The sequence below is a fragment of the Arvicanthis niloticus genome, chromosome 23, assembly GCF_011762505.2.
Source record: "Arvicanthis niloticus isolate mArvNil1 chromosome 23, mArvNil1.pat.X, whole genome shotgun sequence".
Lineage (NCBI taxonomy): Eukaryota > Metazoa > Chordata > Mammalia > Rodentia > Muridae > Arvicanthis > Arvicanthis niloticus.
In genome coordinates, this window is record NC_133430.1 from 8,312,679 (window position 1) to 8,329,681 (window position 17,003).

At 48.9% G+C, this 17,003-nt stretch overlaps 1 protein-coding gene across 1 annotated transcript in view; it reads right to left on the reverse strand.

Moving 5' to 3' along the window:
- Window positions 1–1,063, reverse strand: part of Dync1h1 (dynein cytoplasmic 1 heavy chain 1) — a 65,738-nt gene extending 64,675 nt beyond the window's left edge. Inside the window, exon 1 of the mRNA XM_076921152.1 lies at window positions 541–1,063. Within this exon, the coding sequence (XP_076777267.1) occupies window positions 541–790 (250 nt within the window). The 5' untranslated portion in view covers window positions 791–1,063. The remainder of the gene's footprint in view (window positions 1–540) is intronic.
- Between the last annotated feature and the right edge of the window lie 15,940 nt (window positions 1,064–17,003).

The window sequence follows — 17,003 nt, forward strand, 5'->3', positions numbered from 1 at the left end:
GTCAATAGGATCATCTAATCAATTTCAAGCCACGATTAGCAAAACAAGTAAATGGATTGGAAACTGGTATGTTTAGTCTAAGGTCCGGGACTAGCTGGTGACCTTGGACCAGCCACGGGACTCGGTTTCCTGGTTTGTAAAATAGAGAGATACACCCACTCAACAACGATGCTGTGAGACCAATGGAGGCCTACGCGTAGGCAGCCACAGATAGCAGAGATGCTGGATGCCCAGGGCCTGCCCACTCCGGCTCCCACCAACCCACCGGTACCCGAGCCCACCCAGGGGCCAGCACCCAGGCTGCCCTAGACACATCCTTCCCAAAGCGAGCTAAGCTTGGACATGAATCGAAACCAAAAAAGCTCATGTGACTTTGGAGGCAGGGATGCGGCCCTGCGCCCAGCCGGGACCGGGAGACGCCGTCTCCACCCAACTCGGCCATCTTGAGAAGCCGCGGAGACAAAGCGACCCCACTGTGCGGGCGCTGGCGGTCCGGACACCCTAGCTGCTCCACGCGACCAGGGAGGGGGCGCCGCGCACCTTTGAGGGTGGAGCGCTCCACCAGGACGGTGTGGACCTGCGGGTCTGACAGGAACTTGCGCATCTGCTCCAGGGCGCTCTTCTCCTCCAGCGCCGCCTCCAGCGCAGCCGGCGCGTCGCCGCCGTCCTCCAGCAGCAGCGGCACCAGCTTACGCAGGTGCTTCTGCAGCACCGCCACGTCCGCCACATTCTGCACCGCCGACACCTCCAGGCCGGCCGAGCCGTCCTCGCCGCCGCCCGGCTCCGACATGGCGGATCCGCGGAAGGGAGAGAGATAGAAAGAGAGACACAGAGAGCCGAGAAGAGCGGCCTCCGGCACGAGGAAGCAGCGAGCGAGCGAGGGGAACCGGCGACAGAAAACGCTGTGTCCGCTAGCCCGCGGCCGACTGCGGACAGCGGAGCCGGCTCCGCCCTAAAGGCCGCCGCTCCCGCCGGCCCCGCCCCGCCCGCTGGCTGCAGCCACCGGCGCCCGCTCGCGGTCGGCGTCGCGACGTTACGCATGCGACTGGAGGCGGGGCTAGGTGAGGCGCCGCGTGGCCTTTTGGGAATTGTAGTCGGAGTGCAGGGCGGGACCCACTTCTCTGTCCGGAGTGGTCCAGGAACAGTGTCTGACTCCATTGCCAGGTGGCAGAGACTATCACAGAGCCAGGCCCTCAGACTCCATAAATAGTGTATGAAGGATGCATTGACGAGAGTTGACATTTAGTGAGAGCTCATCCTCTGCCCGACATTGTTCTTAATAGTTTATCTGCGTTCTCCCATTGAACGTATGAACGAATCTGGAGTGCCAACATCAACCTCTGCCCTAGTTATTAGATAAACATGAGAAGATGAAGACGTTTTTTCAGAAGAGATGAGGGGCGTGCCCACAGTGACCTCGCTAAACTGGCAAGAGAGAGGGTGGAAAGGAAGATGGTCTTAGCTGAGGAACTGGCGTCTAAGGAAGAGAAGGTTATGTATGCGCAGAGCAGCAACTGCAGTGCGGTCTAAGGTTAGGTTAAAAGAAACCTGTATGGTAAATAGCACCAAGCTGTGATGGGACCTGGCTTCTGAACACAGCGTCATTTACCAAGCAAGGGTGACGTGACTGTAAGGACTCATACGAGTCAATCTCCTGACAACAGTGTGCTCCTCCCCAATCCCTGAACCTGCACCACCACTCTGTGGGTTCAAGAATCTGGGTCGGCAGGAGGCAGGGGCTTGGCTGCCTCCCAACTAAGTTTCCCTGCGTCTGACCCATCACCCCTCCTCCCATACATGGAGGACCAAAAGGCCAGAATCTGATTACTTTCTTAGGGATCGGAAGTGGTCTTTGAAAGTTCAGGTCATAACTTGCCTGTTCAGTTGGGTAGAGGGAAGTAAGCCAAAGTGATTTTTAAAAATATAATAATGCCGAGTTAGAAAGCTGAGTCCTGATTGGTGGGACGATGATGGTATGATTTGATTCTCCCAAATCATCTTTGGAAAACGGGAGCCTACAATGTGCTTACTCCTTGCACAATTGCCCAGTGCCAGGTCCCAGAGGCTGCCGATGGAGCCCAGAAACTACTCAGATGATTCTTCTAGAAGCCTGAGAGAGGGAGAGAGAACAGATAAATATCCCCATCCTCCCTCCATCTGCCCACCCCGGTATAATATGTTCAAGAAGTCGTAAATAATCTTGCAGAAGTGAGAGGACAGACCTAAATCTACTGTGGTGAGTTGTTACTGTGAGAATGCTGACGTATCAGCAGTGACCAACACTGAATGTCCACCTGACACTAGGTGCTGTGTCACTGTTCCCCTCTGCATAACCTGCAGAGATAGGAGCAAGGACAAAAGATCTGAGCTTCAGAAACCTGCGGGGACTTGATGGGGGTGGGGCTGATAGCACACTGGCTGCACCGTGAATCAGCATCTGGGAAACGCAGTCATTCAGTTGTCCAAGGGACTCACTCATCTGCAACCTGGCTCCAAGTCAAGAAGCAGATAACAGGCCCAGACTTTGGATTATTATTATTATTTCAAAGAAGACAGAAATGATCTGTTTACAAGGATTTACAAGTAAACTAAACCTGCTTGCTTTTATTTAAATTGTAAATTTTTTTTAAATATAGTGAGAATAAATTTCCAAGGGCAGCATCCCAGAGGCTGGCCAGGCTGAGACAAAGCTAATGAGGAAGCAGAACTTGCCTGGGGGTGCCCTTCTGCCTCATGGCATAGGACTCAGCTGATCTTGGGTGGGGATGGGACCCTCCCCTGGCCTTTCCATGGTCTCCTGTCCATGAAAGCATCTGCTTTCAAGTGTTGGAGGAGCTAGGAAGAGCATTTCTTTCCTGATGTGGGACCCTGGTGGCGGCCAGAGTACATTCAATTTTGTCATGAATTTGTGACACACTGTTCACAGTGTGTACAGATCTTGCCTGTTCCCAACATCTCTTTAATATCCCACATGAAGTACTGTTGAGATACTTGGTATCAGGGCCATTCTCCGTATTCTGCTCCCTCTGTCAAGCCCTGTCAAGGAAGAGCACACAATCCCTCAGCAGGACTGCCATCAAACCAGCACCGTCAGGCTATGTTTCCATATACCCCTTCTCTGAATTCCATACTGGATTTTTTTTTAAGGTCTTGTCATATAGCCCAGGTTGCCTGGTACTCACTATATACATAGTTTTTGGGAGCCAACTCCTAGCAGAAAGCGGCTATCGTCTTTGCAGCCATCTCAGGCCATATACTTTGGCAAGAGACTTGTTTTTCAACAGCCTACAACAGCTGAGCGCACACTGATAAACATCTTGTTTTTTCTCATATATCTTGTTTTGTTGTTTAGTCCACCCAGCTGCAAGGCACATGGTAAAGTGTCTCCGGCTGTGTTCCCCTGCTTGTCCACGGCTGCAAGGCACATGGAAAAGCGTATAAATACCCAGGATTTCCTTTCAATAAATGAGACCTGATCGGACCCTCTGTCTTGTCTCCATTCTTTGTGTTTCTTGCCCCTCCATCCCCACTCTCTCTCTTGCTAGACCCTGTTGACTGACCCGTGGACCGGAGCCGCAGCGCGGGTCAGGACATCTGGTGTCCCAATGTGGGGAACGGACCGGGTCACTCTGGTGTCCCAATGTGGGGAATGGGCCAGATCACATAGTACATGCTGACTTCAAACTTGAGCAATCACCCTATCTTGGCCTGTAATTCCAGCCCTAGAAGTGTGGCGTGCCCTACCATACCTGGTTCGTGTTGGGCCATTCATTCATAATCAACTCCACTTCTGACAGTACTATTAGGCCTGAAGAACACCCAATACTTGCTTAATGTGTGTTTCCAGTCCTGGAATGGCAGCAATGGGAGCAGTGGGAGCAGTGGGGCACATAAATGTTTCATTGAGTCCACAAAGGTTTGGACCTTCTCTGCCGCACCTTCAGACAGACTACACACCATTTGGGCTGCTAGGCACTGCTGGAGGACCAGCTGGCATTTCACTTCACTTCAGGAGGCTTTTGATGAAGCTTGTTCCAGAATTTCATCCTCTTTCTGTCTTGGTTCAGGGTTAAATGGGCCTCAGGGTGAGGATTGAACTGGATCTGGGTCTTAGAAGTTTCAAGACCTGCAGGTTGGAGTTGAAGACCAAGGAAGCCTGCACCATCTGGAACAGAACAGTGCATTTGCGCCCTCTGGTGGACATGAATTTTCTCACTTTCAGGGGGCCTTCTTTCCACCTCCCCATCCATCTGCGTGGCATCACATGGTCACCTATCAAATGCCAGCCTGTGGGTCAGCCCATATTCCACTACCCACAGGGAAGATTTATGAAGACTGTCTTCCTGGGTAGAAAATTTACCCAAGCCCTAGATGTGCTTGATACTGCCCAGCTCCTCCCCTCTCTCCTCTAGTAGAACCAACCATATCTCTTACCAAAACTGTGTCCCCAGCTAAGATTATTGCTTCCTGGGTACCCATCCCCCTTTCACCTTATGCCTTCCAGCAAAATCCTTGGGAATAAACACAAAATGAGCCCTGCCCTGAACACTTCCAGCTCTCCTATTGTCGTGGTTTGAATATGCTTGGCGCAGGGTGTGGCAATATTAGGAGGAGTGGCAATGTTGGAATGGGTGTGGCCTTACTGGAGGATGTGTGTCACTATGGGGATGGGCTTTGAGGTCCTATGCTCAAGCTCCGTGTGGAAGAGAACCTTCTCTTAGCTGCTTGCAGAAGCCAGTCTTCTCCATGTTGCCTCCAGCACCATGTCTGCCTACACACTGCTTCCTGCCATGATGATAATGGACTGAACTCTGAACCTGCAAGCCAGCCACAGTGAAATGTTTTCCTTTATAAGAGTTGCCTTGGTCATGGTGTTTCTTCACAGCAATGGAAACCCTAAGACACCTACTCAGTCCTTATGTTCCCAGTAAGTGTCTTGGTCAATATCACTAGCCCTCCACACCTGGACAAAGCCAGTGACTTTTGGTCTCCTCTTGCTTGACACACTGAGATACTTGGCACAACCGACTTCAGAGCCAGGCTCTGCTGACCTTTTCCCACCCTTCTCTTAAGGAGGCTGTGGCCCAAGGCTTACCAATATCCCCCACCGTCCTTACTAATTGTCTATACTCTTGCTCTGTTGATTACTGAGAAAAGTATTGAAATCTTTGGTGGTAACTGTGGCTTTCTCTCTGCTTGCAATTTCATCTCTTAGCTGTGATCTCTGGAATTATTTTCCTATCTGCTGTCATCAGCCAGTTCTGATTTGTACCCTCTTCATCAGTTGCTCCTTTTCTTCCTTCTGGCTTATATGGGGGAGCTCTGGGAACATTGCAAGTATAGTGGGTAATGGGAGGGCTGAGGGGCTGTGTCTTCAGATCATGCCTTGTCTTTTTGTGTGAGCCTGGCAGTGCACCATTGCCACAGTCCCTCCCCCTAGAGGGTTTGGTCTGTTTTTAAATTTCTTTCCCCCTTAGGTAAGCAGTCTCCTTTCTCAATATCTTTCACCTTTAAAGCTGTTGTAGACTTTGGCTCCCATCAGTAAAAAGTCCCATATCTGAATTGGGAAGTGGTTCATTCTTTAAGTCTGATAGTGAGGAGAAAATCCTTTATAATAAAAGCTCTCCACAATCAAGGAGGGGCTCTCCCTCCTCTTTAGGCAAATACGTGGTTGGATGACATAGTTGCCATGTTTTCAGATGAGGGAGTGGCTTGGCATTACCCTTGGATGGTCAGGATCAGGTGGTCTTGTAACTGCTTTGTAGTGCCAGATTTCATCCTTTGTGTACGTTAACAGGGGTGCTTCCTTGGTGTCTTTACAGGACTGAGAAGGTCTCACGTAAGGGCAGTGCAGACCCCAAGATCAGAGTGTTATAAACAGGAGTTGTGTGTACCTCACCTGTGTGGTACATAGGTGGTGTGGCATATGTGTGCATATATATATGCAAAACACTAATGCACATAAAATAAGAATAAATTATTCTAAAAAATTCCTAGTCTTTCTATTTCTCTGGAGGCCAATACGAATGCCTCAGGATCCTTTTGAGGCTTTTATTTGGAGACTAGTGTCATGTCCTCAGTATCCCATAGAGGCTCTGGAATGGATGCAATCTCCTGCAGAGTGGTCAAGCCCACAACTGGTGCTTCTTGTCTATCCCTAGGTGTCCTTACCTGGTCTGGACATCCAGCCTAGTCTCGTCCTCTTCCAGTTAGAGACTCTGGTCCTGCATTTCACAGTCCCCTTGGTCACTGAGAGAGGTCCCTGGAATCCAGTCCAGGTTGTGTACTTCCCATTTCCAGAGACTATCAGTGGGCTCAGAGGCCCAGGAACAGCAGCCTCTTTGGGACAACTGGGGTTGTAATGAGATCTCACTGGGCCTCCAAAAATGTTGCCGGATTTTCTTCCTAAAATAAGCACTTGAAGACCAGTGACAGTGAAAGATGTCCCCAGTGGACTGAAACCAGGGTGGCTTCTGACTGTGAAAAGCTTCCTTCTGGGTGCAGTTTATATTCTCATTTCATACTCTAAAACCACAAGGCGGGGCACTCGGGCAAGTGAGATTTTTACAGTTATGTGTCAGTCAGCAGGTTGCTAAGGGCAACAACCCATCATTTCAGGTATTTCTCCAGGGCTTTTCTGTTGCAGGGAGCAAGTGAAGTCACTCTTGGCAAATAGGTAGTACAAGCAGTAAATCATCAAATACACCAATAAATCGGTGTCTGGTAATTGCTTTTATCTTATTTTACATCATATAATTATGCAATTTAATTCAGTTTCCTATAAGTACATGAACTTTTCAGTTTCAACTCCAGCATAAACCTGCATGTTTCTAAGCCCAGCAGCACTGGGAAGGTGGGTACAGGAGGATCATGACCCTGGCTGCACTCCTTCGAGGTCACTCCTAGCTGAATTACCCAGCTTTGCCTACAAGAGACTGCCCTTGCCTCCCCCAAAAGAACAACAGGGAAAAAAATCGATGAAACAAAAACAACAAGCTGACCCTATTGCTGAACACACCACACACTCCACAAACAGGGTCCAGAAGCCCCTGAGCTGGAACAGACCTGAAAGCTCCCTCCCTGTGGACTAGCTTTCATGGTACCAGAAGGTACCACACAAGCTTCCAAAGGAGGGTGGCAACCCACAGTCTGACCCAGCTCTGATGCCTGTGAACCACAACAATGACCAGCATGGCATGATAACCCTAAGGGTGCAGTAGTGACACCCATACCTTGGCAATTACTAATAGCTCTCTAACTGGATCTAAGATCCATTCAACAAGATAGAGAATGTGCCACGTACTGGAAACCTACCTATTAAGTGCTATTGAATTCATGGATCTTAGAGAAACTACAACCACTACTTTACTAAAACAATATAGTCCCTAACAATCTAAACATTCATCCTTATACCCACATATAAGTGAGGTCCTCACCTTTCTCAAGGAACCTTTTGCAAGAGATGGGGCCCATTACAAAAAAAATCACAACCAATCAAAATTCTTAATTGTGGAGCCCAGTGCCAATGGATACAGCAACATAATAACATCCTGTACCTAAGGCTCAGGAAACATTATAGAAGGTGGAGAACCTGTAAGAGCCAGGGGAACAGGATTTTCTGTGAGACTGTGTCTCCTAGCAATGCCAGAAACTACACCCATAAAGTCTCACCAACGTAAGTGCCTAGACATGAGGTCACTAATAGACATGCCCAGGTGAGTGGCCTTAATCCTACACAAGGAACTACAGGCAACTAGGGAATGCTAGGAGTGGGAGACATAGTCTTCCTTAGGTGACAGTTCTTATCAGAAAACAAATTGTTATCCAAAGCCCTGAACATACGTATGGCTAACATACAGATTGAGTGGGTCATATTCAGGAATGTGTATATTTATACATATATGCATGTCATAACAATTAATGAAATAAGGGGCCATGGGATATTTTTTTGGTGGGGTGATGCAACTTTATCATAAAGTGAAACCCAACACTTTGAGGTTGATTTCCAGGACACACAAGCTGTCTGCCCCCCCTCCACATGTATGATATGCACACACTTATGCATGCACATGTACACACATACACAAATAACTGAAAATTTAAAACTAAGCAAGAGTACTCACAATGTGACTCCAAGTTACAAGCAGGACTTAACTCCAGGTGGAGTGCAAACACAGAGGCAGGATGACCCTGACCTTGACATGCACCTAGAGACCACTTCCTATCCAGTACCACCTAATAATACCATAGGCATAAACTAAAACCAGCCTTATTCCTAAAGGTAAAATGTCACCAGTCTCCAGACTTATCGAAGCAGAAAATGAAATGAAAAAATGAGCATATGAATAAAACCAGCAGAAAAACCAGGTTTCAAACTACTCAGTCAAATGCACTAGACCAATGAAGGGTCCCCATGAAGGGCACAGAACCCTAACATGGACCCTGTAATAAGGGTGCCTGACATCATGATGACCACCCGCTGAAGCAGAGACCTCAGAACTTTACCTAGGGCTTCAGGCCAGGCCATCAAATAGGTGGCTATTTGAACTGCTGTCAATCCATCCATCCACTCATGCAGTTACACCAGTCCTACACCTGAGGCCTAGACCCCTGCTCTCCCAGGTTCTGAGTGCCATGTCTCCAACCTGGACTCCTTAAGCCCTAAACACTGGATTTGTGGCAGGTGGTGATGGTACAGTCCCCTAACCCCAACACTTGGGAAGCAGAGGCAGATGGGGCTAGCCTGGTGTAGAGTGAGTTCTAGGACAGCCAGAGCTACACAGAAACCCTGTCTTGGAAAAACTAACTAACTAACTAACTAACCAACCCACCCAAGCAAACCAACCCAACAAACGTTGTGTTGGTAGCAGCTATCTGCCTCTGCCTCCAGGAAGGCCTCTGTGAACTCACTGAACTCTAACCTTGTATAGCCATTCTGTAATATGCATTGCAGTGTGAGGTGTAAAGTGTGATCCGAGAGGTATTAGTTATTCAAAGTGAAAACAGGACGACTCAACAAATCAAGTCAATAAAAGGGATGTAGACTACCAATTTATTATTCAGGAAATTCTAACACCATGGAGAGAGAATCGTGTCCATGTTTCTGACAGAGCACTCCCAGCACCAGGGCTACCTTCCAGGGTTACCAGTATCTTGGGCAGGAAGCAGTGGGCAATAGACATCATTAGGGTTTCCTCAGAAGACGCATGACTACGAGCCTGGAGGGAACCAGCATATATTTCCTACTGTTCTTGAGTCAGGGGCAGAGTCAAAGACAGGAAGGAAGGAAGGAAGGAAGAAAGAAAAGTCAAGCTAGGAGTTGCACGACAGTAGTCTTAAGAGGGCAGATGCAGGGAAATCTCCGAGTTCAAGGTCCACAGTGAGTTCCAGGCCAGCCAAAGAGAGGCCCTGTTTTATAAACAAACAGGCTAGCCAAGGAGAAACCCTGTCTCATAAAAAAATGAAAGGCAGGCAGGCAGGCAGGCAGGCAGGGACACCCAGTAAATGGAAGTGGGAAAAGCGGGTGTTCAAAATCCTTATCTATGTGAGTTCTGGTCCTCCATGATTATTTACATAGCAAGCCCCTCTACTATTTATGTTACCGTGTGTCCGTTACACGCCACCTAGGTGGGAAGTGTTTGCAGTCCCTGCTTACTGGTTTCTTTCCTGTGTTAATCCGGATGCCGTTATCTTCTCCGCATCCCCAGCCTCCCAGCTACTTCAGTTCTCAGAGCTGCTGCAGAGCACAGGCTTGTTTTGTCCCACCCACGCTACGGCCACGTCTCGGGGTTCCTGGACAGGGGTAATATGGGACCCTGATCACCAACCCCGTTCTTCGAGTGGAAAGTGACTGCGCTGTAACCCAGTTCCAGGAGCACCACTGTCTCGGTCCTAAAGCTTCTTCTGCAGAGTGCTAGGTCGGTCACGTGTGGCCAGGGGCGCGGTCACGTGCGGCCTCGTACTATCATGTGAGTCCTCTAGCCAATCACCGCGGCCTAGAAGAAGGGACATTCCGATTGGGTCACTCTCCTTCCGTGAACCTCGCGAGATTCAGAGCGCATCAGCTCCCGATTGGCTGACGCCTTGCGTCATTTCCCTGCGCCAGCATTTAGATTAAGGTTCTTGTACAAAATCGCTCCGGGGTCTCCCTGTCCCGTGGGCTGCAGGGCAAGTTTCTAAACGTGGGTCCGGGCTGTCTACGGTCATCACTCCCCTCCCGCCAAGGGACGCGGCCCCCTGTGCCTGTTTCCTCTATACGCCGCTGCCTTGTCCTAAGTCTGATCGCGTTCGAGATGCTGAACCGAGGTTTCGTGTGGCTTCCTGGCGCTGTGACTCATCAGTCACGTGCGTTGTGGAGGCTGCGCCGCGCTTCTCCCTGCGGAGATGGCGGGTATCCTCACAGGGCCAACCTTTCCCTGCTTTTTCTGGTGCAGCTGGGCTGGGCGAATACCCTATTTACTCTGAACTCTTCTCTGCTTTCTGCATACACGTCATCTCATTCCTACAGGCCCCCTTGCTGTTATCCGCTTGCTTTGGGGTTTTGATACAGGGTAGTTCTGTTGAGTCTCAACTGATGCGTCTGTCTCCGCCTTTCAAGTGCTAGGATGAAAGGCGTATGTCAACACGTCCGTCTTACACACATACCCACTTGGATTTTGCTGTTCTCACTGACCCCATATTTATCTATACATGCGTCCATCAGACTTTGAGCCAGTGAGGGCTGGAGTGGAAGTGCCCCACACGGTGCCAGACTGAAGGTACAGCGATGAGTAGGGTACTGGGGACATTGATTGTACAGGGCTCATGGGCTAGCCTGGGGTGACTGGTGGGAGAGATGGTTTTGCAGGGTCCCTCCTGGCTGCAGTATGGATTGTTTGAGAAGAAGGAGTTGGGCCGATAGGAAAAGGGTAGACCTGAGGTGAGGATGAATTCGAATTTTGAGTGTGTGCCAGAATCCTTCTAGTTTCAATTTGCCCTTCTTTTGTGAAAAAGAATTGGGAGCTAGGGAGACCGCTCGGCAGTTAAGTGCATGCACAACTCTTCCAGAAGATCTAAGTTTAGATTCCCAGCATCATGACAGGCTGTCTGTAACCTAGTCCCAGGGGATCCAACACCCTCTTATCTCCGTGGGAACTTGCACTCATATGTATGTACAAATCCACACATAGAAACAAACACATTAAAAAAAAATAAAATCTTAAAGTGTGCTCTGGGGTTTTCTCACTACTCGGCTCACATTGCATCTAGCAACACTTCAGGCAGGTGAGGATAATTCCTCGTTTCTGTTTCTCAACACAGAGAACAGTGCTACTGTGAGTAGCTCTGTGAGCAGCTTACAGCTCAGTCTGTGAATTTTGCTGATGGCTAAATTTCTAGAAGCAGAATTGCAGAGTCAAAATACCTGACACCCTGTAGGCATGGTGGAGTGTGTTTATAATGCCAGCATTCAGGAGGCTGGGGTAGTAGGATTTTGAGTTTTAGGTCAGACTTTCTACATGGTAAGACTGTCTCAAAATGTTTTCAACACTTAACCTTTTAAAACTCATTCAGTTGCATTTTTAAGGGTCCTACAAATCTGCAAGCCACCAACAGAAAACTGAAATGACCCACCCTTCCTCACCTGGCACTGGGATTTCTTCTTGTCCTTCCAGGAGCATTAACTTCTGGCCCTGAGATCTGGATAACATGGTTATACTGCCAGCGGGAGCCCCCTGCGTAGCTGCCTCTGCTGGCTTTGCGCTCTCCTCTCTGTAATCTTCCCCACACCTACATGGGAAGCCTGTGCCTCTGGCTTGTGCTTCTGGCATGTAGCTGGAGCTGGAATTGCTTCTATGGGTGTCTGCCTTCAACCAGCTCCTTGCCCTCCAGCTACCTGCAGAGGGCTAGCTGGAAAGCAGTGGACTGCCATTGCCCAAGCCCGTGGTGCTTCCTGCAGCCACAGTTCTGGAGAGCAAACCAATCAGCCAGCCAGCCAGCCAGCCAACCAACCAAACTTCCTATTTAAATGGATCAACTACCCATGCTCCTGCTTAAGACCAACTCTTCTACTGATAATTCTGATTTTAAATCCTGTATTCCATTCATGAAGGGAAGTCAGAGCAGAAACCTGGAGAGAGAAATCATAGAAGACACTGCTTCGTGGGTCACTAACTTGCTTTTAAATTTTTTAGTTTTTTTTTTTTTTTTTTTTTTGGGGGGGGAGGAGCTGGGCAGGGCAGAAAGGCAGGTCCTAGAACTTCCTGGAAACCAGGGCAGCCTTGAACTAACTCACTGTTAAAAATGCATCCCAGGCTGGAGAGATGGCTCAGTGGTTAAGAGCACTGACTGTTCTTCTAGAGGTCATGAGTTCAATTCCCAGCAACCACATGGTGGCTCACAACCATCTGTAATGGGATCCACTGCTCTCTTCTGATATGTCTGAAGACAGCTGCAGTGTACTCATACAAATAAAAATAAATCTTTAAAAAAAAAAAAAAAAAACAGATACATCCCAGAACCACCTGGCTGGCCGTTGGTTGGTGCTATCTTTCACCTTCAGTTACCAGTCAAGACAACTCTTCAACTCTTCACAGACAGAAATACAGAAAAACCTGATAATGACAGTTACCCAGTGGCAGCTCCTTTCTCAGGTAACTGAGATATGCTGAGTTGACAGTTAATGATAACTAGGTGCCAGCCAGAGGAGGAGCTTGCCTCTTAGGAAGAGATTTTACACAGTTCTATCAACTTGAGACCACCTACCTTGCAGAACACGCTGGAGTCTTGCCAATGGTGGGTGGGACCACACTTAACCAGGACTGCTTAGTTATACATACCTCTTGTCTTCTCCTTAAACCTTGGCCTCCTATTAGCACTCCAGAGATAGACTTGAGGGTTGGGAGTCAGCAGAGCTCGTGTTTCCTTCCTAATGTGACCACATTGAATCGAATCTCCTCTGTGTCTCTTTACTAGTTCCCAGCTAGTCTCTTAAATCGGCATACTGAAAATCAGTGGGCAAGCCTAGCTTTTTAGGGCCGCTAGGGCATAGGCATTGGCATTGGCCTCTCTGGTAACATCCACAAACAACACATAGACCGTTTTCTGCTAAACACAAAGGCATCTCTAGTAAGATGCGAGACACCCCTCCCCCCCCCCCCACGCTGCTTCTCCCATTCCCGTGTTGCCTGGGTCCTCACTTTCTTGGTTTTCAAGCACTTGCTGCTGGCCTCTGTGATGCTACAGCGCCCTGGGTCACCCTGCTTCACAGCCGCACACTCTTGGCCCTATATCTGCATGTGGAATTTGTCACCTTAGCTTCTCATGCAGATGCACGAACAGGTTGCCCTTTTCCCAACATAATTCCACAGTGCCCACAAATCCGCTGATGTACATCCTAACTCAGACACTCCGTCCACTGTCTCAAGAGCCTCCAGTAGGAACCAGCTCTGTCAATAGCACTTGGGGTAGCTTTGCCAACTGTGCCAGTTTCTTTAATATTTGTCTCTGAGGAGAGTGCCCATTCTTCCTGTGGAGCAGCTCCTCAGCCCCTCCCTGACCAGTCTGTCTCAGTCCATAGTAACAAAATACCACGACTGTGTAATTTTAACATCCTACTTTTATGTGTATGGGTGTTTTGCCTCCCCCCGCCCCCTGTGTGTGTTTGTGTGTTCCACATGCATATGTTGGGGACAGAAGGCAATTTGCAGGGGTTGGTTCTCTCCAGCCACAGTGTAGGATGTAGGGACTGAAGTAGGTCATCAGCCCTGTTCACAAGGACATCTGCCCAGTCGGGTGCCTGTTTCCTCCTGGGCTAGGACAGCGCTGTCTCAGACTGTGCCCTTCCCCTCTCCTCAGTGGGCTCTTCAGTTTCATTTCCAGAAGTTTCCATGTTCTCAGGCTGCAAAGCAGACCACAAGCTCTGGACCCTTCTTGTTTGCCTGGGGCTGTATGGTGAGAAGAGCTTCAAGTCAGGACGGTGTGCGCATGGATGAGGAGACCTGTGCACTGCTTTATCTGTCACTGTCATAGGCCAAGCTCACAGACATCCCTGTGCTCTATTCCTCTTGTGAGGCAAGCTGCTGGAAGACGGCTAACTTTCCCCCACAGGGGGACTGTCCTTTGTCTCCGGCTCTCAAAGGTAGCAGCTATGCCATGATTATTCCTGATAAGAATGCTTTTGGTTCTTTTGGGGACCATGGCCATGATGGGTATACCATGCTGATAATATGGTCTGGGTGGCAGCATGGGTATACCATGCTGATAATATGGTCTGGGTGGTGAGATGGCGGGGGGGGGGTAGTGTCAGCTTTACTCCTGGAGGGAATGGATGCTAAGACCAGGCTGTATGTGCAGCTAGCTCTCAAGACACAAATGAGCCTCCTCACACCACTGCCAGGCAAAGCTAGTGCTGAAGGCCAGATGTGAGCAGAAGGCAGCTCACAACTATGAGCCAAACCCACTTCCTCAGGCCTGGGCATCTGCCTGTTGATTGTACCATGTCTCCTCAGCTGCTGTCCTAAACCCTAATACAGATAATATCCAATTGCCTCATCTTGCTAAGGCTTTCTAGGAGCATCTTATGCCTGAGTGTGCACGGGGACTTCCAGAACATGCAAGTCTTTTTAGCCCAACTCCTAAAGCCCTGGGTTGCAGATAAGGAGGGTGCTGGTGAGCGTAGGCCCTACTGGCTTCAAGATGCCTCTGAAGTCATCATTAGTGTAAGGGATACATCTTCCTACAAGATCCATTCTGAAGACAGATAGGAAGATGACTTAGTAATGTCAAGGTTGGGAATGTGCTTCCACACAGCATGGTGACAGTTCTCAACCTGTGGGTTGTGACCTCTTTGGGGGTTGAATGACAGGGGTTGCCTAAGCCATTGAAAAACACGTATCTTTATAATTCATAACAGTAGCAAAATTACAGTTATGAAGTAGCAACAAAAGTAATTTTATGGTGGGGGGTCACCACACCATGAGGACCCATATTAAAGGGTCACAGCATTGGGAAGGTTGAGAACCACTTATGCATGGGGAGCTGTTCCCAGTGGAAGGGGCAAAGATCCCAGGCTCCCCTGGTCCTCTGCGGGGCTCCTGGGTTCCCTGTGCCTTTACACTTTTCCCCCCATCACACTGTCTGAAGGAATAGCAGAAACATCTGTTCCCACCTGCTTTTATTACAGAATTGAGAAGATGGGTCAGGATTGGTCTAATAACTGGTTTGTTAGATATCAGTTTCTAAAATTACACACTGGGAAGCGCTAGCTCAGTTCAGCTTGTGTGTGGCATGTTTCTCACAAGCATAACACAGACTGACTTGGTCTTGAACTGGATATGACCAGGAAGACATTAGGGAGAGAAAAGGATGTATTCTAAGTTTTTATTTTTTATTATTATTTTTTATTTTGAGACAGTCTCATATAGTCCAGTCTGGCCTTGAACTTCTGACCCTCCTTGCCTCAGCCTCCCATGTGCCGAAATTCCAAGTGGGGGGCCATAATGCCCAGCAAATTTTAGTTTTCAACCTACCACCATTCACAAAGTTCTTCAGAACTCATGTTTTGTTAAACTGGACATGTTAACCCAGGAGGCTAAGGCAAGAGGATTGTTTCATTTTTGAAGCTAGTCTGGGCTATGTAGTCAGTTCAGAACAGCCTAAGCCACAGACCAGGACCCTGCCTCAAAAAACAAAACCCATAAAAACATAATGCTGTGGTTTGTAAAAAGACATGAAGCGGACGGTGGGCTGAGTCAGGGAAGGATACGTAGCTTCCACGGGTGTAGGCCAACCTCTACTTACACTGCTTTCTTCTTAAACCAAATCCCAAAACAAACAACCCCTGCTCCCCTTCCCCACAAAGATGCCCATGTTAACTTAAGGGTGGACTTCAGATTTCTGGTATTGGAAACCATTCCTCCCCAGCCGAATCATCTATAACATACATTTAGCTGTGAGTGGACTTTCTGGTGATTTTTATGTTCTGTGTTAGTAACACAGAGTCAACGAGAACAGAGGCTACTGTGTTGGTTTGCAGGGGCTGAGGTTTGGCACAGCATGCTTGAAGACTTTGCTAAAGTTTACACCACATCATCCCTGAAGCACTGTGAGGCAAGAACGGATGTCTGAGGTGCTGAGTCTAGCCATAACCTCCTGTGCCCATGCCCCTCCTGGATCCTCACTGAGAGTTCACCGAGAGTTCATTACCACCCTACACTCTGCCCAGAGTGTTCATGCACCAACCCACAATTTAGTGGGTGCTTCCACAGCTCGTCATCCTTGTGATGCCCTCACTTGAAGGTGGTGTTGCGTACTCTTGGCCACCACTGCTGACTTAGCGACACCAGTTCTCAGGGATGGAGATGCAGAGTTTCTGGAAGCACTGTAGTGGCGCCAATGGCTCTAAGGGCCGTCAACCACAGAACACTTCTGGCCAAGAATTCCTGTACTGTGGGGTGTTACCAAACATGCTGTCCTTCTCCATTTTCAAGAGGCGAGACAGAGGCATCTCAGAGAGTTTCCACCCAGCCTGAGGAAGCAGTCATCCTAGTCACTACCCCAGACCTGATGTCTTCTAACCAGTGAGCTGTTTCGGGTAGAGGTACTTCCCTCAAACACTTGTAACCAGCAAGTCTCAGACCCAAGGTTTCCACTGCATAGCTCCTACCAGAAGGGCTGGAAATGCGTGTGATAGAGCCAAGGTCACTGACGCAGAGGGTACCCTTCCCCGACTGCAGAAACATGGATCAAGCTGCAGCTACAATCTTCTGTCTGTTTTCACAGGCTTCCAGAACAATGTGAGCGATCGGCCAGCAAGCACCTCAGCTCACCCCACCTCCCAGTATGTCTACCTACTCTGTTCTCTTAGTTGGGCATCAAGGTAGAACTCAATTCAGTTTCTGATCACTGGATTTGTATCCACTCTGACTCGATGAAAAGCAAGCGCTGTGTGTCAAAAGCTGCTTTCACTTTTCCTTCTCTCTCTTTTTGAGACAGGCTCTCTCTCTATAGCCCTGGCTGTCCTGGAG